At 40.0% G+C, this 22,124-nt stretch overlaps 2 protein-coding genes across 2 annotated transcripts in view; both read right to left on the bottom strand.

Moving 5' to 3' along the window:
- Positions 1 to 22,124, bottom strand: part of LOC137005681 (uncharacterized) — a 1,355,627-nt gene that overhangs the window by 210,599 nt on the left and 1,122,904 nt on the right. Inside the window, exons 19-20 of the mRNA XM_067366462.1 lie at positions 16,311 to 16,785; positions 14,478 to 14,781 (exon numbers count right to left, since the gene is read on the bottom strand). Coding sequence (XP_067222563.1) covers positions 14,478 to 14,781; positions 16,311 to 16,785 — 779 coding nt within the window. The remainder of the gene's footprint in view (positions 1 to 14,477; positions 14,782 to 16,310; positions 16,786 to 22,124) is intronic.
- Positions 1,549 to 2,985, bottom strand: LOC137014489 (piggyBac transposable element-derived protein 4-like). Its single transcript, XM_067378828.1, has 3 exons — positions 2,702 to 2,985; positions 2,378 to 2,608; positions 1,549 to 2,190 (listed from the first exon to the last, which is right to left on the bottom strand). The coding sequence occupies exons 1-3, from the start codon at positions 2,951 to 2,953 to the stop codon at positions 1,549 to 1,551; spliced, it is 1,125 nt and encodes a 374-aa protein (XP_067234929.1). The 5' UTR covers positions 2,954 to 2,985.

Here is a 22,124-nt window from a genome sequence, read left to right as displayed (position 1 = left end):
TCTGTGCGTGTGTGTTTTTGTGTTTATGTGTGTGTATGTGTGTGTGTGTATGAGATAGAATGTTCGTTCCACTTTGTGTTTATAGTCAAGGACCAGACCTTTATTTACATGTAAAGTTTTTCAGATTTAGGCAAGTTTTGTTGATTTTATTTGACAATTTCTATAAAAATGCTCTTTGTTGCATACACACACGTGTGTGTTTGTGTGTGTGTATGTGTGTGTGTGTATGAGATAGAAAGTTCGTTCCACTTAGTGTTTATAGTCTAGGACCAGACCTTTATGGAAATGTAGAACATTTCAGGTTTATTCTGGATTTATTTTTTTTTTTTGACAAATTATTTGAAAAAAATTGCATTTTTTCATTTTCCCATTCATTTTCAATGTGGGGTCAATCTGACCCCGAGGGACTAAATCTGAGATTTTTTGTTTACGCACCTTTAGAACAACCAAATCAAGCCCAGATTTTTTGTGCATTTTTAGATAGATTATTTAGGAAAAGTCCCAGAGTTTCATGCCCCTGAGATGAAGGGAACACTTTTAAAAAACGAAGGAAAATGCCAGTGGGGTCAGCTGGACCCCAAGGACCCATTAAGGGCTAGCCCTCAGGTGCTCCTCATTCTAGAATCACACTGGTGTTCTTCGCGGTCAAAAGTGACCGGAGCCCTAAAATTAAATTTTTTTATCCCTCAGCAAAACCAATGTAATTTATTTTTGTTCAATAATATTTTTACTTTTTTATTTTGTATTTTGAGAGAATTTCATGATATTAATTTATATTTATACAATAATTATGATCAATTTTTCCCATTGAAAATAATACAAAAAAAATTTTTCCTAATATTTTTTCACTATTTTTTAAATACTGCTCTATTTTAGTTTACACCAGAGTCTTGGCTTTTTTAATTATTATTATTATTTTTTTTTTTTACATTTTTTAGCGCCCCCTGCTGGCAGCATATAGCAATTATGTGCATTAATGTGCATTAATGTGAACACTAGATGTCTTCATAGAGCTGTACTGAAAGAAATGTGAATCCCAAGTGAATCCCTGGACATATTTTCCTAATTTTTTTAGGTTGAGGATATGAATATATATTAAGACAATCTCAAAGACTATTTCTTATCAAGTTTTAGATATATTTTTGTAAGAAATATTGAATCAAAGTGTTAGTGTTTGATTTATGATTACAGTCAAACCTAAACATTGTGTTAAAAAGAGAACACAAAGAAGCATTTTGTTACCCATTTTTTAATTCAGAATTTGTAAAAAAAAAAATGCAATTCATTCAATGATAACACTTTATGTAACATTTTTTTAATTAATGTGTCAATTTTGTGTAAGTCAGTGAATAGTAACAAAATGGTAAACAGCAAAAATGAACAAATTACAGTAAATGAAAAATAGAAACAACTATACAAACTATATACAACATTTAGATTTATACTATATTTTATATATTCTATATTTCTAATTACATACTATAACTATATATAATAACTACCATAATAGCAATATGCTTACTACATACTACATACTATATAACTACACTACAGATTGTAGCAGAGGTCACAGATTAGAATCCCGTGCCTTTTGCAAACAGGATTTTTGCATCTCTTGCAAACCAAAGAGGTCTTGACATCCCTCGGGAAACATCTTCGGCATCTTTTCCTCTTGGTTGAGGAAGCACCAGCCTCAGAGGGGTCTGCCATGGAGGAACCTGCTCCTGAGGGCTGAGCCGCAAAGGGATCTGGTCTGGAAGGGAGAGTCGTGGCAGGGTCTGCCGTGGAGGGACCTGCCCTGGATCGGACTGCCGTGGAGGGACCTTCTCTGGAGGGGCGAGCCGTGGAGGGGTTTGCTCTGTAGAGAGGAGCTCTGGAGGGGCCTGCAGTGGAGGGGCCAGCTGTGGATGGACCAGCTGCTTCATCTTCGTTCTGCATTTTTCTCATATAAATCAGAGAGGCTGGTGTCTGTGGGACATGCTGCCTTGATTTTACATATGGCGAGACTAGCGCTCTCCCTAGCTCCTGCAGAAAATATCTCCTCTTGAAGTTTGGAGCTGTTTCTTTCCATGTGGGATTAATTTCCCTCCACACCACGAAAGCATTGTATGCCGACACATCGAGCATGTTATAAAAGAGTGCCATCGGCCAGCGCGCTGTCCTCCTCCTGCATGAATATGTTGCAACATTCTGGAATACAACATACAAAACACACATACAAAAACATTCATCATAAACACATACAACATACACAAATACATTCATCAAGTGACAGTTAAATTCACTTTATATGCTAATTAGCTAAGAATAGAAGTTAACAATCACAATAATAATAATAATAATAATAATAATAATAATAATACAAAGTAGCAAATACCTTGTCAAGAGCATCCACTCCACTTTTCGTTTTGTTGTAATCCTCAATCATTCTAGGCTTCCTGTCCTCTCTCTCACTGATAATTGGCTCTTTGTGGGCTGTGCTCATGAGAAGCACATTTTTGTTTTTTTTAGGACAGTATGACACAATTGTGTGCGACTCCGTGAAGGCAAACAGTGATGAATGTTGAGCCCTGCCTTTGGGATTGGTCAAGGAGTTTGGAAGCTCCGGCTTGTTACGGCGTACTGTTCCAAGCATTCTTAATTTTTTTTGGAGAAGCTCTGTGCCAAGAGCTTATGATGTGAAAAAATTGTCACATGTGACAATATGTCCTTGTAGGCCTTGTGTCATTTCCAAAACGACTCGCTTGCCCAGGTTTCTTTCAGGCTGGCCTCCTGCAGGTTTGCCTGTATATACCTGCATATTCCAGCAGTAGTTTGTTGTCGCATCACAGGCAGCCCAGACCTTGAGGCCATATTTTGCAGGCTTGCTCGGGATGTATTGCTTAAAAGCACAACGCCCCCTGAATGGGACCAGGCACTCATCCACAGTCACATTTACATCTGGATTGTACATCAGAGGCAGTCTCTCCACCCATTTTTCCCAGATTTCTCTTACTGGTGCCAGCTTGTCAGTTTGACGATTCTTGAAAGCATGTGAAACATTTTCAATGTCATGGTGGCCCGAAACATTGATCTTCCAAAATCAATGCCCCACAAGCTCCTTGTTGCCTCATGGTTAGATTTAAGTAAAATTGATTTGATATAATACCACTAGTTATGATCGATGCTGTTGGTGTATTATAGGGTGTTTTAATCCAGCTGATGATATATGATTTAAAACCAAAGTGACTAAGTGCAGAGAAGAGAAATGACCATTCTACCCTATCAAAGGCCTTTTCTGCATCTAAAGATACAATTATCTACAATTGTCTGCATCTAAAGAAGGAAACTGTTTAAGGCAGTGGTCTCAAACTGCCGGCCTGCGGGCCATTTGCAGCCTGCCCTCCCCCTCCACCCGGCCCACAACTGATCTCAAAAATAAAACATAATCCGGCCCGCTAAATTATTATTCTCTATAATATTCCATATTCAGAAGAATGACATGATTTATATATATATATATATGAGAGAGAGAGAGATTTTTGACTTTATTCAATCATAACAGCATAAATATTAAACACACATCAAATCCAAACCAGATCAAAAATTAAGTCTTCCTCCGTCACCGTACAAAAGATCGAATTGTAACACCACTGTAGTTTAAAAGTTTCTATATCATTCATTGCTTTATAATACTTAAACTCTACAACAATTCTTGACGTGACAAAAGCCTTAAATAAAGACGTAATCTCTTGACCACACCTATTTTCGATTCTGTTCTTCCTTGTTTTATAGATTGCCATCTTTGCCTGTCCAAACAGAAAATTAATCAATTGCCATTTGATCTTTTGCTTCTGATTATATCCAGCCCCTAAAATAAAAACCCCTGATGTAAAATTTTCCCCACATTTACCACACAATAAATCCAACAAGTTAAAAAGTGCATGGAGTCTTTTACACTCTAAGAAACAATGAAAAATGGTTTCCCTTAATCCACAAAACACACATTTATCATCAACATTGGGATTAATAACTGAAATAAAAGCATTAACGGCCACAGCCACATGTAAAATCCTCCATTGTAAATCACCAGATCGTTTTATCAATGGTGGTTTGTACAGCACCCTCCACACTGGCTTCATTTCTTCCTTCAACCCAAGTTTGCCTCTCCACACTGTATCAGTCCTTCCATTTAATGTTACTTTATTTAAAACCTTAACAAAGCATTTATACATCACTTTCCCTCCTACTTCACTCAATACTAAATTTTGTAGCCCATTAAGGTCCAATAAAGGACCAGATAATCCTTTTAGGTCTGGTGTCAACCCAAGCTTTGGAAAAGGGTCTTTTACATTGAAAGTTGCTCTTCCATTTTTAAAATCCTTAATCAAAGACAATTCCTCATTTGTTAGCCTTGCTTTCCACATCTCCATTATTAGTGACGTGTGACGAGTTGATTTCTGACCCAACAAACAGGCCACCGCATTTATATCATTCAGCTCGGGTCCAGCCACATCAATTATGTACTTCAATGTCACAGCTTTGGTAGCACACAGTCTCTGTACAAGTCCTGGAACATTCCCACCCGCAATGTCCATACGAGCTCCTTTAATAAGAGGCTCTTGTAATAGCCAGTACAAAGATTTGGTCTCTTCCATCCTGCACACACTGAACAGTCCCCACACTTTAAAAAGTCCACAGTAGAATTGAGACAGTCCAGCCAGTCGTAACTGTTTCACATCCATTAAAAACAAAGCAGCATCCAGTCCGAGTCCATCCACTGTGTGTAAGATTATTTTTGCCACCTTCCGCCACACCAGATCCACAGGCCCAGTCAGAAATTTCTGGATGAACTGCAGACGAAAAGTAGCAAGCCTGCTTGGTAAATGGACTAGCCCTTGTCCTCCCTCTTCTTTAGGAAGAAAGAGCACACTCTGAGGAACCCAGTGCAAACTGTCCCAGAAAAAATTCACTAAAATTGTCTGCAATCGGGACAACAAACCAACAGGTGGATCCACACAAGATAATTTATGCCATAATGTTGAAGCAATCAAGTTATTGACAATTAAAACCCTCCCTCTAAAAGACAATTGTGAATGAAGCCATTTCCACTTTTTCAATTTTCCTTCTATCCTTTCAAAAACCCCTTCCCAATTCTTTTGTTGGGTATTTGAATCCCCAAGATACACACCAAGATATTTAAAACCTTCTCTCTTCCAAATCATCCCACTAGGTAATTTTGGAAGACCTCCCTCCCATTTCCCAACAGCCAATGCTTCACTCTTCTCCCAATTAACTTTGGCAGCTGAAATTATTCCAAAATCATTAATAACAGAAACCAGCTTATTAATGTCTTCTTGTCCGTTTACCATGACCATAACATCATCAGCATAAGCAGAAATTTGATGCTGAATATCATGGTGCAATGTTAAACCATTAATCACGGTTCTTAGTCTATTCAGCATTGGTTCAATAGCTAATGAGTAAAGCATACCGGACAGTGCACAACCCTGTCTGATCCCCCTACTAACTCTAAAAGGGGCGCTCAAACCACCATTGATCTTCAGCAAACTTTCAGTGTCCTGGTACAACACTTTTATCATACCAATAAAATCAGAACTAAAACCAAATGCTTCTAAGGTGTCCCATAAATACTGGTGCTCCACTCTATCAAATGCTTTCTGTTGGTCAATAGAGAAAAAACCCAAATTAACCCCTAAAAGACTTGAAACACTTAAAACATCTCGTATGAGACTAACATTATCAATAATTGATCTGCCCGGCACGCAGTACGTCTGATCAAAATGAATAACCTGCCCCATCACCATTCTCAGTCTATTTGCTAAGGTCTTAGAAAGAATTTTAAGATCAGAGCAAAGCAGACTCACAGGTCTCCAGTTCTTGATCTCCTGCAAGTCACCTTTTTTTGGTATCAATGTGATCACTGCTCTCCTACAGCTCAAGGGCAAAGAGCCAACAGACAAACTTTCATTTAGGACTGCCAACAGGTCCTCGCCCAGCACAGCCCAAAACTCCTTATAAAATTCAGCAGGGAGTCCATCCATCCCAGGAGCTTTTCCGCTCTCCATGCCCTTCAGAGCATTCAGAAGTTCCTCAGCAGAAAGAGGCCTCTCCAGCTCTGCTTTTGAGTCCTCCAGGACACTTGGCAGACCTTCATAGAAGCTAGCGGATAACACCTTGTCCTCTCTGTATTCACTACTGTACAATTTGCCATAGAACTGTACAGCTCGTTTTCTGATATCAGATGTCTGTGTTAGCTCTTGCCCATTCTCAGAGCGTAGACAGTGAATATAACGACTCTGACCATTCTTTTTTTCAAGACTAAAGAAAAACTTAGATGGGGCATCCATTTGTGTTAAATTCTGAAAACGAGAACGGACCAGAGCCCCCTGCGCTTTAATGCCGAGCAAATCTGCAAGAAGAGATGTCTTAGTTTTAAGTGTCTCAATATGTCTTCCCTCCCCAGTAACCTCTGCTAACCCCTGCGCTTCTATTATTTCAGATTCAAGTTTTTTCATTGATCTAGTGATGTCCCGAGAAACACTGAAAGTATACTGTTGACAAAATACTTTCACCTCAATCTTCCCATAATCCCACCACTCACGCACATTTTTAAAACAACACTTTCTCAATTTAAAATTATTCCAGAAGGAAATAAACACATCTCTAAAATTCACATCACTTAACAGGGAGGTGTTAAAATGCCAATATGCACTCTTTGACTTCACATTTGCTATATAAACATTACATGATACTAAACAATGATCAGAAAAACCAGTTGGTGTAATAAAACAACTTTTCACAACATTAAAATGATGTCTAAAACAATAAATCCTGTCCAACCTGGCCAAGGAAATAAAGTTTTCTCTGTTATGTACCCATGTGTATTGTCTTACATTATTATTTAGCTCCCTCCATACATCACACAAGCTGTGAGTCTCAATTAATTCATTTAAAACTCGGCTTGAAGCAGCATGAGGTTCAATGTGATTCCTGTCTATTCTATAATTCTCGGTACAATTAAAATCACCACCCAAAAACAAAAAATCATCAGAACTACAATTCTGCAGGATGGTATTAACATCCTTAAGAAAAAGTACTCTTTCACTTCCATTTGTAGGAGCATAAACATTAATAAAAACAGCCTTGAATTTTTCAAACTGAGCCCTTATGCATAATAATCTGCCAGAAACCACATGTTTAACATCACATGAAATAGGCAAAAAATTCTTAGCAAAGAGAACAGCCACCCCTCCTCTAGTAGAGCTCAAGTGAGCAAACAACACATCACCCTCCCATTCTTTTTTCCAGTCTATTTCATTAATACAGTCACTGTGCGTTTCTTGAACAAACATCACATCAATATTCTTTTGTTTGATAAGTTCAAACAGCAATGCTCTTTTATGCATGTCTCGGGCCCCATTCAAGTTGAGCGAGCTCACCCTCATCACACTCATTATAAAAAGTAGTATGAGAGGACACAAACCAAACAACAGCATAGAAAAACACAGATTATGTGGTTTCAAAGCCATCCTCAGTTTGTAATTCCAATTTCAGTTTGGAAACAAGTTTCTTCAATCTATAGATCTCCTGCACTGTAAACTGTTCCCCTCCTTCACCTCTCATTAGCACTGTCACTGAGTTGATAAACATTCTGCGGTCAGCAAAAAAATCTTCAACCTGGACATTTTTCACATTTTTAGTCCTTTGCAGAAAAGACCTTATTTTGTCAAAATTGTAATCACTGCGTCTACTTCGTACTGTGTTACTGTTCACTACATCACTGTCAGAATCATCAACTGTACTGCATTCAATATCAGAGTGTTTTTCAGACTGTATTTTTGTTAGTCTGCTCATTTTAGCCACTTCCGTACTCTTTCTAGCCCTTTTCCTCTTAGTATTGGGTATTTTGAACAGTGTTTCATCCCGAACAATGTCAGTCACCATCTCCTCCTCCATAATAGACTCAATGACAGCAGTTTCTTTCTCCCCACTCCCCGAACTTTCCCCCGCAACATCAGTAAACACTGCATTAATTCCTTTCTCTGTATTCTCCCCTGCACCAACAGTAAACACTGTATCGGCTTCTTTCCTCACACTTTCTGTGTTTCGCCCCACAACATTACCATCATCATCATCATCAGTCGCTATTACACTAGTACTGTCACGCACAATTTCCCTACTCGGGCCCGGCTCAGAGTCTAGTAATTCATTCTCTCTCTCAGGACATGCACGCCTAACATGGCCCTCTTGCCCACAGCCAAAACATTTCATAGTATCAGACGATGCAAATACGACATAATCAAAGCCATCAACCCTGAATTTAAAAGTCACGTTCAGTTCATCCGTATCGCTCTTTAGGATCATATGTAACTGCCGTCTGAAACATACAACATGTTTAAGCAAGGGCGACTTACACCCCAGTGGAATCCTTTTCATTTGGGACACAATTTTTCCATGTCTAGACAATTCATTAACCAAGAGCTCATCTTTAATGAAAGGTGGCACATTCGACAGCGTTATCTTTTTTGCCGGCTGAACCAGCGGCATTACTGGAGTAAAAGTATCCTGAATTACTACCCCGCTCTGAACTACACTGTTTACCTTCTCAATAGTATCAAGGAAAATGACAACAGCACTGTTCATTCGTGAAGCCGACATAATACTGTCAAAACCAACAACTTCACCAACAGCCAGGCTACAGTCTTCCACAGAGCAGTTCATCACAGGCGCGAGTTTTATCCCATGCCTTCGAGAAAGCTGCTCAAACTTTGTTTGGCGTGGACCCGCCATTGCCGACCAGCAAAACGCTGGTTGACAGCGCTCCACAAACCCAAAACCCCCTCCTTAAACTTTCCTAGCCTTATTTTCAAACAAACGTGTAAACAAAACTTTAAAGCAGCGACAGTAAAAGAGAAGAGAAAAAGAAAAAACACTCACTCGTACCGCAGCAGTCTCACTCACACGCTGACTCCGCCCACTCACTCACAGCATCCGCTCAGAGAGAGGGAGAGAGAGAGAGATTTGATGAGAGCTGGGCTTTCGTAGTTTATTTGTTGTTTGGCTGTGCGAATTAAATGTTTTTTTCCAAACGAAAAAGGAAAATGGATGAGGAACACAGTCAGTTTCAAGAAAGATGGGCATTGCAGTATTTTTTGTGGAGTATAATGGAAACGCTACCTGTCTGATATGCAAAGAAAAAGACACTGTTGTAAGGGGCCATTCACATATCGTGTCACATAAGCGGCTGTGCCGCTTTCTCCTTTTTTCCAAAGCGCTTTCACTCCCGTGGCATCTGTCATTGCTATGCAACCATGAACTGCCCTCTCCACAATGAGGAAGTTTCAGCAAAAGAATAATTGATTTCTAGTCCTTGAATTAGCTCTACTACTAGATATATTCATGGAGATGAGAAATAAAAACCCACCCTGTACAGCTATGATCAGCTGAGCATTCGGTGTCGGTAAGGAAAGGCCAAAGCTCATAGGTTGGTTCTTGTCACATGACCTGCAGTGCATTTGCGGATATCTGAAAAGTTGAGATGTTTCCATCTCGCTGCGGCATAGGCATGCCTGGAAAAAACGAGCCTGCCGCACCGCTTCTATTATGAGCGTGCTTGCCAAAATTTCACTAAAAGTAGATTTAAATCACCGAAACGCGTCCGATGCTACCAATAAACGTTACCGATGCTCAAACGATATCTGTGGCTCAGCTGTGTTAGCAGATGCTGCCAGATGTCTGGCAAGAAATATAATAGTGTGCAAATGTATGCAATACTGTACACATGTATTGCATGTGTACAGTACAGCGTTATTCAGTGCAAGATTTTGTTGATATTTAAGCTAAAATAAAGTAAGTAAAGCACTAACTGTTAAAAACTAATATGCCTACTGTATGTAACAATGATAGAGACTAGTGTTGCTTACGTCAACGAAAATTATGACTAAATATCGTCGTCAACGAACCTTTATCACGTGACGAAAACGAGACGAGATGTGACATAAATGCTGGTCATGTGACAATGACTATAATTAAATGTATAATGCAATATTGTTGACGAATAAAAATGAGACTAAATATGGTTTACAAAATAAAAACTATGCTAAAATGTCTCTTAATTTTCATTGACCAAAACGAGACGAAATGTTATAACGTTATTTCGTCTCGTTTAGTCGCGCTATTATTATTATTTTGCAGTATTTCTGTTTCCTGTGTCTCACTTCAGACTCGCATCAGGTCGCACTGCGCAGACGCAGGCGACATCACTTCCTCAAGCCTCACTCGCGGCATTATTTAGAAGATGCAGCTGCGGTGAGTTTAGCATAAATGACAACAAACAAAGTTAAGTCTGACACAGAGAAAGGGAAATATGTATATTTCACGTGCTCATAACTTCATGAAAAACGCACAGATCATAGAACATGCACATCATTATTTAAAGCAGATTCTCACGATTCTTACGAAATGAATCCAAAATCAACATAATATATTGCGTTGTTCACAAGAAATTACACAGGAAATGATTTAGCATACTTGGCTAAAAACGTGTCTCCTTCTGGGATGCAGTGTGTATCCAATGCATGTACCCATCCATGTTCGTTTTCCAACGTGGAATAACACAAAATAGGTATTATCTTAAAGCTTAGAAGATCAGCTTTTTAATGCATCGAACCATTTTGAAAAACTCCCAATGAGTGCTGAGAAGTGCCTTTTAAACCTGAGTTCACCACCCTTGGGCGCCATCTAGCTGTGAAAAAACGAATAACACTTTATTTAACTATACTTTATGCCACAAAATTTGAACCAGATGCAGCTCACATGTAGGAGAGCATCACCAAAAAATAATTTTTCTCTGATCTTATTGCCTTCCTGAGTTATTCCATGTCAAACAAAAAAAAATATATAAATATTTTTTTTTTAATAATTTTTATATTTATATATATATATATATATATATATATATATATATATATATATATATATAGTCTTTTATCAGCAGTTTTTCAGCATGAAAATGTCCAAATGTAATGTAATTTATATTTTCTAAAAAATTAAAAAGTGTTCTATCAAGATACCTACCTTTTGACTCTCCTTGCTACAGTTTTGGAGTTATGAGTCTTTGTGTGTCGCTCAGAAGAAAAAAAACTCTAAAAAAGCCTTCAGGTCTTAAAGGGTTAAGAGACATTTCAAGGCATTATAAGATATTATCTATAACATAACAATAATATAATAAGATAACCTTGTTTGAAATGGGTTTGCTTAAAAGAACATTTTGGTTTTGTCTATACTACTAGGTACTTATTCTATATTGACTGGGTTAAATAAAGAGACTAAAATACAATTTTCATTGACTAAAACTAGACTAAAATGTCATCAGTTTTCGTCTACTAAAACAAGACTAAAATAGTCATGGATAATTCTGACTAAAATAAGACTAAAATGCTCAGACTTTTAGTCGACTGAAACTTGACTAGACTAAAAAGTATGAACGTGACTAAAACTAATAAAAACTAAAATTACCGCTTGACACAAAGACTAGACTAAAACTAAAATTAAAACAGGCCGCCAAAAACAATACTAATAGAGACACTGCTGGTTAAATGAGAAATAATGCAAAGGAAAATAAATTTTCAGAAATGTTGCGCTTTCTTGTGCTTGAATGTTAAAATGGCCCTCCTATGAGATGTCAATCACAGCAAAGGCCCCCAGCTAATTTGAGTTTGAGACCCCTGGTTTAAGGTAAGATTATTTCTTTGTTGTTCTTTTATTATGTTGCACTAAACTTATAAAATCACCTTTTTTGTGGTTTGTGAGATATTTTGGGCTGTTCTTGGCGCGGATCACGTGTTGCTGAAAGACAGACAGACAGACAGACAGTTATCAACGGTGAGGCATTCCATTCCTGTCCTGCATCCCGACCCACCCTGGCTGCTGTCCTCAAGGCCGTGCAGTGAGAATGATACAGCTTCAGTTGCAGCTCAAAGTTTTAAGCCTCCGGTGCCTCAAGCTACTGCCTGTTGTCATTGTCTGCTGCAACCCCATCTATCTCCTTGGTTGTTCAGCCTAGCTTTGCCTGGGTCTGATCTCACCTGTCTTACCATCCTCTTCCTCTGTTAGAATGCTGTGACATACCCTGACAGCAAAGAGTAGCGTTGATAGTGGGCAGCCTTGTCTGGTACCTCTTTTTAAGTAAAACTGATTTGATACAATACCATTAGTTATGACCGATACTGTTGGTGTATTATAGTGTTTCAATCCAGCTGATGATATGATTTAAAAGTCCTCTCATGTCATCTTCATTTATATAGCGCTTTTCACAATACATATTGTTTCTTATCACGCTAAAGTTGGTTTTTGATTGAATCACTTCCATTGTACAAAAATGTTAATTATTACTTTAGGCGCTGCTTAAATGACACCTTTCCTACTGAAAACTGAATACCTTTAATGCATTTTAATGCATTTAAAACCAGTGGTGGACAGTAACAAAGTATTTTTACTTCGTTATTTTACTTAAATACAATTTTCAAGTATCTGTACTTTACATAAGTATTTTTATTAATTAATTTTAATTAAATATTTTAATTAAAATAATTAGCCAAGAACTGGAGGATCCTCTGAATGTATTACTTATTGTAACTGAAAATCATATTTAGGTCACATCTGTCTGTTGTTTTTGAACTAAATCTGCTGTAAAGGGTGATCTGTTTAATCCCACCACTGAAATGCTTTAATGTGGACATGTCCACATCAATGTGTCTATAGATGGTGATCTCAATTCAATCAGATCAAATTACATTTTAAAACTTGCCACTTCAAATAACGGTTGTATAGATTACCTCATTACGGCACTAGGAGGTGCCAAAGTGACGTAAAAAGGACAGGACAGGGTTTATGAACTATACTGGGATCAACCAGCTGGAGGCGATCAAGACGCTTTCAGGACTTGTGCGGCACACTTGAGGCGTTTCTAAATACCAAGTATGCCAACTTCGGACTTGGGTTCTTGGTAGTTCAGACTCCGGAAAACAGACTTCTGAGGACGGGAGGACACAAGTCCGGTGATTCTGCGGTACGCTGCTGTGATACGTACTTGATAACGTCACACAGCTCGCTCTGGTTACTCCAGTTATCTCTGTATGTATATTTTAGGAAACTATAAAATTAAATATGTTATAAAACATCACTCTTTTTTGTTTTCATTTAAAAAATCATAAACATATGAATAGCCATGCATGTGGCTCAGGCAACATTTTCATTGATTATCTTCACTACATGTTTGTTTATAACCAAACAAACTAAAACACAGCTCTTCCTCTTTTTGTTTAAATTTTAAAAATATTAAACATATGTGGCAAACATAAAACACAACCCTATATCTTTTTGTTAAATGTTAGTTTTAATGATCAATAGTAGCAGTAATAAAAGTATAAGCAAAAGGTATAAGAAGCTACAAAAATAAATAAAGTAAACAAACATAATCAAACACAAAGTCAGCACTCTAGTAGGATACAAAGGTAAAGCTAAATGGCCTAAATATATAAAGCCCTCTGCCAAAATTATTTGTCAGGTAACAAAATATAGACTCATGAGACCAAAGATCACCTGTTAAATATGCAAAAGATGAATTATATCTCATGTTTAACCACTACAGAGTCAGTGGAAAACGCCAGAAGGACTAGCCGAGGTAAGGCTGTTCTCTGCGGGGTACATGAGCACTGAGTGAACTCCAAAACATCAGAAATCTTTTAAAATAGGCACTATCTTTATCAATAAACAGCAGATTTGATCTTTAAACCAGTACATTCTTGCCTTAAAACTATATATCATGACATGACATAATAATATGTTTAAAATATGCAGGTTTTCTAATCTGCTATTGACACTTGCTGGTTAGTGCAAGATGCATTCTGGGATACCTGGCCATGTCAAGTCCGCAAAAGTCCCCTCTTGAGGTGTCCTTGATAAAAGGGGCGGATCAAGAACACATCCGGGGATTTGAACTGTACTTGGCTAGATGCGAACTTTGAATTGGATCAGTACTCGGGCAGCAACTGATGATTTTTCATATAAACAGACAAGAATGCAAATTAAGAAATGGTTAACTAATAAATGAATGAATGAATGAATGAGGCATTTATATAGCACTTTAATATGTATTATTGGAGAAGGGTCGCTTCTCATCCATAACCTGGATAATTCAACAGCAGACACAGAGCAACAGCCCCAACTATAGCTGGAGAAGAGAGATTTGGCTAACTTTCACAGAAGAGACTTTGTTTCTCATCACATAAAGATGAACTACTTATCGTGATTTCAGACTGTGGTGATGTGGTTTCTCCACTGCATGGATCTTCATGTGTATCTTCAGGTTACTTTTAATAGTGAAACTTTTTCCACACTGATCACACACTGCTGTGGATCATCTCGTGTTTTCAGAAATGATGAATAACTGAATCTCATGTCACACTGAACACTTGTAAGGTTTTTCTCCAGTGTGGATCATCTCATGTGTTTTCAGATATGATGAATAACTGAATCTCATGTCACAGTGTGAACACTTGTAAGGTTTTTCTCCAGTGTGGATCTTCTCATGTGTTTTCAGAGATGATGAATAACTGAATCTCATGTCACAGTGTGAACACTTGTAAGGTTTTTCTCCAGTGTGAATTCTCTGATGTGTTTTCAGAGATGATGGCTGAGTGAATCTCTTGTCACACTGTGAACACTTGTAAGGTTTTTCTCCAGTATGAATTCTCTGGTGCTTTTTTAAACTGCTTGCTGTAGCAAATTAGCTCAAAATAAATATGAATAATTAATCATAACTAGTTATAATTAATTATTAATATTTTAATCAGTCAATAAAATTAACTTAATGTAATAAAATTAATATTACAATCAATTAACCTGTTGTTCAATGAACACACAGTGTTAATTGTTTATTAACTAAGAAATGTTCATTTCCAGGTTATAGGAAATAACAATCTTATTCTACTAAAAGCCTGTAGTCAGGACCGACATGAATAGGGACTCCCGTACATGAGCGCAAAACACGGACAACCTTACGTGTGACATGAACAAGACTTTATTAACTAGACTAAACACTTAAACTACTCTAACATTCACACACATACATGCATACAGTTTACCAAGAGAGAGAGAGAAAGCAGAGTACAGGAAGCAAGAAGTTACAGCATTGTTGGACATTCAGCAGATCAACAGCCTTGAGCAAACCATCAGTTTAGTTTTAACAGGCCCTTCTTTAAAAGGGGTAAGGATACTCAATGTATCCGATAATGAGACTAAGTTTGATACTTGCATGTCTCTCCAAGTTGAATTAAAACTGTCCTGATGCAATTTGTGGAGGCTCCTGTTGAATCTTTGCTGATATTTTCTTGACGAAAGAGAACCGGCTGGATTCAGAGGATCTTTGGTGAATGGAAGGTCTAGGCCGAGGCCTGGCACAAGCTTGGGGTTCCTTAGAAGCTTCTAGCTTCTTAAAGCATCATCTTGACGTCAGCATTCGTCAGTAAAAGAGAAGAAGAGGAGGAAGAGCAGGAAGAGAGAGAGGTTTTATCTTGTGATCCATGAATATAAGGGGTGGAGACATCACACCCTCTTAAGGTGTCTGAGCCAATAAGGAGTTCCCCCCTCGGAGGGAAGTTTTACGAGTCTTTGTTCTGTAGCAAGATATTAGCATAAGACACTGGATTGGATGTTTGAGAGAAGAACCCTCTAGATTCTTATAATACTAATGTGTCACAGAGTTAGTAACATGTAACATAAATTACCAAATAGGAAATGAAAGTTGGAGTCCGTAGATACCAAGCATGCTGCCAATGTGATCTCAGTTAACTATACATTTGCAACTATGGAACATTAATACCAAAATAGTTCAAAAGAGAGAATTAATACATAGAATAAAGCCTATAAAAGGAAAGTCATGAGATGGGAAACTTGGATACATGTTTATACATTTCCCAAGTGGTTATATAGAGAATACGTAGGATTAAGAGAGTTTATTTGTCCTTCTCAGGAAGGATGAGTCACTAGTCTCTACAGCATTCTTATGGATCATAAAAGTACCATATAACTGTAACAGGACACCTAGTTGTGCCTGTGTGCTAGCTACACTTGGGATGTTGGTTGCAGTTTTAGGGGGATGAGTTCAGAGAACTTTGATAGTGAGAGTGAGTTTATGGGTAATTCATTAAATACCATGAATAATTGTGTGGCTGATTGGTCCAGACGCTACATTGCTGTAACAAACGTCTTCTCACACTCAAAGCACACATGATCTCTTACAGCACTGTGAACTTTCTGATGTACATGTAAATATTGTAACAGTGAAAAACTCTTTCCACACACAGAACATGAATGTGGCTTCTCCTTCATATGAACTGTCAGGTGTTTCTTTAAGGTTGATTCCCCAATAAATGTTTTGCCGCATTGATCACATTTGAATGGCTTCTCTCCGGTGTGGATCTTAATGTGTTTTTTAAGGCTTGATGATTGACGGAATCTCTTCCCACATTGATGACAAGTGAATGGCTTCTCTCCGGTGTGGATCATCATGTGTTTTTTAAGGGTTGATGTTAGACAGAACCTCTTCCCACATTGATCACATGTGTGTGGCTTCTCTCCTGTGTGAGCTGTCATGTGACCAGTAAGATGTACTTTTTGTGAGAAACTTTTCCCACATTGATCACATGTGAACGGCTTCTCTCCTCTATGAACTCTCATGTGAAGATCAAAACGTTGTTTTTTGGTGAAGCTCTTTCCACACTGATCACATGTGAACAGCTTCTCTTCAGTATGAACTCTCATGTGACGCTCAAAATGACATTTGTATGTAAAACTTTTTCCACACTGAGTGCAGGTGAAAGATTTCTTTGCTCTTGTTTTCTTTAAAAATGTCTTTTTAGTCTTTGAACAACTCAAAGGTTTTTCTTCAGGTTTGTCATGATGTTTCTCCTCCACTTCACTCTGTTCTTCAATCTCCTCCTTCACTTCCATCAGCTCTGAAATTAAAGAGAAAAAGTGTTCATTTTCAATACATCAATATAAGTTAAAGAGAGAAATATGAAGTTAAAGGTCATAAAATTGAGATTTGATAGAAAACTGCTTAGTCTCAATTTTACTTTAGCTCTGCACTTCATTTGACTTCAGTTTCAAATGGTTATTACATTTAGATTTACTAAATTAAGACAATCAGCACTGAATGGACGTCTTCTGGCTACAGAATTTCCCAAATAGCTGCTCTGCCACCTTTCCTTAAATAATTCTTAATAATTCATTATAAATAATATTAAGAAATAAAGAAAACATTGCTCTGAATTATACAAATGGTTCTCAACCAGAATGCCTATTTCCACCGCGCCAGCTGTCACAGCAAAAATAAACCAGTCACATATCAAAGCCGTTTACAAAGGGACATTTTGCAAAACAGCTGCAATTTTTGCATTTTGAAATGTAAGAAACGTCAGAGCTGTAGTCATAAATGAAAAATAATAAAAACGCAACAGTTATGTTATATATGGTCACTGTTATATATAGTCAAACCGAGGAGGCATGTGCCCTCTCATAGTTATGAGAAATTAAATGTAAATGCACTGCAGCTTAAAATTGACATATAGATAGATAGATAGATAGATTTAATGCAATCACACCAGTGAGAGAACCGTCGGTGTGAAGTAATGTACCCTGCATTGTTCATGATCAACAGTAATGCTAGCCTAATGTCTAGAATAGCAAATTAAGTCTGAATTGCGAGTTCTCTGTTTATAGTAGTCAGAGGCACTCCTCTCCTAACAGATAGTCTGGGGGTTGGGAGAGGCAGTTCAGTAGCTTCATTGTGGGGGAGCAGAACAATAGAGGTGTGAATCATACTCTTATGGAGAGTGTCGGAGAGCCAGCCGGATGATATACGTTTTTTAACTTAAAGAGCAGGCAAAGTTCCTTTCAGGATAAAACTCTCGATGTGTCCATCAAGTTATGAATATTGTGATGTTTGTTTCAACTGGTTTTGTGGAAGTTTAGAATGTTTGAGCAGTGTGGATTGTCAATCGGGAACTATCTGAAAATGAACTGAGGAAAGCGTTCATACCAACTCTAGAAACAAATGCGAGTGCAGCAGTCAGGCATGGATTGGGCCTACTATTTATCATTATTGTTGTTGTTGTTATTATTATTATTATTATTGAAACTTTTTTTTTAATAAGCAGGTGATGGAAAGATGTGACATTTGGGTCAAATCATGTCAATCATTTTGATTTACCTCAATTTCTCTGTACAGTAAATGTTGTAGCCATTAAAAAATATATAGGAATATATCAGGAGACAAGGAGTGGCTCCACCACTTATTTTTTATTTTTGTTCAGATTAATACTTGACAGAATGAACTGACATATTTACTTTCTAATTTTTTAAAAGTCTATGATTATAGCACCACTTATAGGCAGTAAACACACGTTTCCAATTTTGGGGCCGTGGGAGCGGTAACTCTATTATTCTGGTTGGATACCTACTGTAGTATTCCCCATTCATTTCCTGTGGTGCTGATTTTTGTCCACAAAGGACCAATGAAAGTTTTTTTTTAACCATTTAACATTGTTTAATGTCAATTTGTGTGTGTGTTCAGATGGCAAACAGAAACCTGGCTAAAACCAAACAATTACATTACTTTAAATGAGTCTATCCCTCAGTGTTACGATTATCAACACAATCCTCATCGAAACGGCAGAGGAGGAGGTGTTGCTGTAATTTATAGTAATATTTTCATTACAACTCAAAAGTCTTTCAAATATAATTCCTTCAAAGTGATGGTACTTTATGTAACATCATGTAAGTTGACTTTATCAAAGAATTTGCTTATTTTCTGATTCAGAGTTAGTACTAGCTGCAGATAAAGTCCTTGTTGTTGGTGATTTTAATATCCATGTAGATAATAAAAAAAGACTCATTAAGTTTGGCATTTACAGACATTCTAAACTCTATTGGTTAGACAACACGTGTCAGGACTAGGGATGGGTACTGAAACCCGGTATTAAATTGGCCCTGGGGCTAAATTATGAAAGACTGGTGTATCGATAAGCTCTGATATCTTTGCATAAAAGTGTCTGCTAAATGACTAAATGTAAATGTATATAAATATTGTTCAGTTCCCTTTCAGTCGGTCACGTTCGACGTACGTCAGTAGTGACCGACGAATTGGGATATCGCTTAGAGAGCCCTATCAGCTTCGTGTGAACTAAAACAAGCCAATGGAATTGGCATGCGATATTTGCATAATGTGCACCACCTCCGACAGGTGTATATAAATAGGAAGTGGATGCAATCGCACTCTGTCTCTCGCTTCGGAGCCAACCTGTGTGTTCCTGCTATTAGACTGAGAGTGACTTCTCAAGCCTTTGAAGAGCTTTCGTTCTACAGTGCTGGTACTATGGCACCGTACAGCGAGGCTGCGAGCTTTTCCAGAGTGAGCTTTCCGAGCTGTTATTCAGCTCTCAACTGCTGTTTTCACAGCATTATTTGCCCCGTTTGGTTTGCGATTTGGGCCGGTTCCTCTGTGTATGTGACTCAGGGAGTGAAAGCTGTTCCTGCAGTCACATCGCGGCTGTTCCCTGTGTGCTTCGGCACAAAGAACAAAAGCTTCTAAAAGAGCTTCACAGACAGACACTGCGTCTTTTTCAAGACGTCATTCTGTCTGTGCGTTTCTGGAGGCGGTCGTTTCCTATCCTCACTGACGGCCACAATCACTTTCTCTCATGTCTGCTTAGCGTGCTGAGAATGTGTTTGTGGGTGGTTCATATTCTCTTATGAGAATATGCCCACGTCGGCGCGTTGTTTGTCTCGCCTTTCTCGTAAGGGTTTGAGCGCTCAGCGCGCCGTGTGCCGTCGAGCTGCCGGCTGACAGCGCGCGTTGCCATGGCGACCCTGCGCGCTGTCTGGCGCTCTAGATGCACGGTCGAGACTCGAGTGCCTTTAATGAGGTGGAGTCCCCCCACTTATTCCCCGATCTAGTTTATTTTTCTGAATCAGAGAAATACTACTTTGGTTAATAAGCCTGGGTGACCAGAGGATCACAGTGGGGCATTACCCGCCGAGCCATTCTCTGTGGGCCCCCCACTCCTCTAGTGCATTGCAAACATGTTGTGACTTTGTTCGTGGGTGGTTCATGTTTAGTTCAACATAGCCACGTCGGCGCCCGGTGCGCCGTGTGTCGTCCAGTTGGATGGCCACGTTCACGGTCCAACATGGCTGGTAGCCTCTGCATGGATTGCTGGTCCTTCTCATGAGGGACCTAGCGTCTTAGTCAGGGCTCCAGCAGAGGATCAGACGTCGACTGCTACATTGGAGAGAGTATTGTTGAGTTCTGAACGTGAAGATGAGGCTGAGTGTCCCACGGTTGTGATGTGCTCATGCTGAATCAGATTCAGACTTGACAACCAAGCTTTCCCGGGCCCCTGGGGGCGTGGTGCGACGCGTACTCGCCTTGCCCCGCCCCCTGTCTTTAGCCCAGACGTGCATGGAAAAACTTGGCGGTTTGTAGCCTTTTTTGGTGTCAAATATGGAACGCCAAAGGGGCCATAATCTGCATTACAAGTTTTTTCTCTCTCACTACCCTCTGGGGTGGGGTGGCAGTGCTACGATCACACCACCTCTGCCCTGCATGGGTCTTGGTCACCGGCAAGTCCGTGGTAGGCCAAAGCACTCATTGCATCTGGGTAGTTCTGAGTCGGGGTTGAGCTACGCATGGTGCAAGTCATAGCGCAGGCTTCTGGCCAGACAATGTCCACCGTGGTGGTCCGGAAGCACCCCTGGCTAGTCTTGCTGGGATGTGTCGTCGTCAAAGTACGCTTTCTCGATGCACTCATCTCACAAGCTGGCCTAAAACCCAGCCCGCTTAGCCCGCAGTCAACCCAGTTGGCTAGCGGTCCTGGAGATATGGCGACCTGGAGCTGAGGTAAACAGTTCTTTCTCCCCGGAGGAGGGCCGGGGGGAGAATTCTGGTCTGCTCCGCCGCTGGCTCTCCAGAGTCCAGCGGTACCCACGAATAGAACTGTTGTCTGATCCTCCAGGTCCCGAGAGGGTGTGGCTGGCAGTGTGCGGGGCCCCGCCTTGCCACTCTCAGCCCCCTCTCACTTACAGGTTCCAGTGTGATGGTTCAGGCCGCACCCCATGTGCCGTCTCCCATTCACACTGCTACCTCGCAGAGTCTGACCACACTCTGGGCCGCAACCATGCCGTCCGAGTCGGGTCCCTGTACTCTGCTTGTGGCTGTCAGCGTGCGAGGCCCCGCCTTGCCACGCACAGCCCCCTCTCACATCACCAGCAGGTGCCAGTGTGATGGTGCAGGCCGCACCCCGTGTGCCGTCTCCCATACGCACTGCTACCTTGCAGAGTCTGGTCACACTCCGGGCCGCTACCATGCCGTCCGAGTCGGGTCCCCGTACTCTGCTTCGCTGCCCCACCCCCGGTACGTCTGTGGTGCGTTTGGTCCCGCTGACTCGGTGTCTGGAAGCCTGGATAGCGCTCCCCAGCCCGTCCCACTGACTCATTCGCACTATCAGACTCGGCAATGCGATTCAGTTCGCCCAGCGTCCCCCGGTTTTCAGGGGTGTCCACTTCACTTAGGTGTCGTTGGACAGTTCACCTGTTCTCCGGGCGGAGATTGCTGTCCTCCTGGCGAAGGATGCAATCGAGCCGGTCCCTCCAGCCGATATGAAGTCAGGGTTCTATGGCCCTTACTTCATTGTAGCAAAGAGGGTGGTGGGCTACGGCCAATCCTGGATCTGCGCATTTTGAACCGGTATCTTCACAGGATGCCGTTCAAGATGCTCACGCAGAAGCGCATTTTCGAATGCGTCCGTCCCCAGGATTGGTTTGCAGCGATCGACCTGAAGGACGCGTACTTTCATGTCTCGATTCTTCCTCGACACAGACCCTTCCTGCGGTTTGCGTTCGAGAGTCGGGCATGTCAGTACAAAGTCCTACCCTTCGGGCTGGCCCTGTCACCCCGCATCTTCACGAAGGTTGCGGAGGCGGCCATTGTTCCCCTCAAGGAACAAGGCGTTCGTATTTTCAACTATCTCGACGACTGGTTGATCCTGGCCAGCTCGCGA

The sequence above is a fragment of the Chanodichthys erythropterus genome, chromosome 3 (genome assembly GCF_024489055.1).
Source record: "Chanodichthys erythropterus isolate Z2021 chromosome 3, ASM2448905v1, whole genome shotgun sequence".
In the NCBI taxonomy this organism is placed as follows: Eukaryota; Metazoa; Chordata; class Actinopteri; order Cypriniformes; family Xenocyprididae; genus Chanodichthys; species Chanodichthys erythropterus.
Note: the sequence above shows the minus strand (reverse complement) of the source record. Positions and strands in the feature narration are given on the sequence as shown.

Bases quoted from the DNA above. Each gene is read 5' to 3' on its own strand.
- LOC137014489 (XM_067378828.1), bottom strand. From the start codon at position 2,953: ATGTACAATCCAGATGTAAATGTGACTGTGGATGAGTGCCTGGTCCCA. The intron at 2,609-2,701 runs GTCACATGTGAC...CGCCGTAACAAG, and splicing joins AAGGCCTACAAGGACATATT to CCGGAGCTTCCAAACTCCTT. The intron at 2,191-2,377 runs GTATTTGCTACT...GTTGTATTCCAG, and splicing joins GAGTGGATGCTCTTGACAAG to AATGTTGCAACATATTCATG.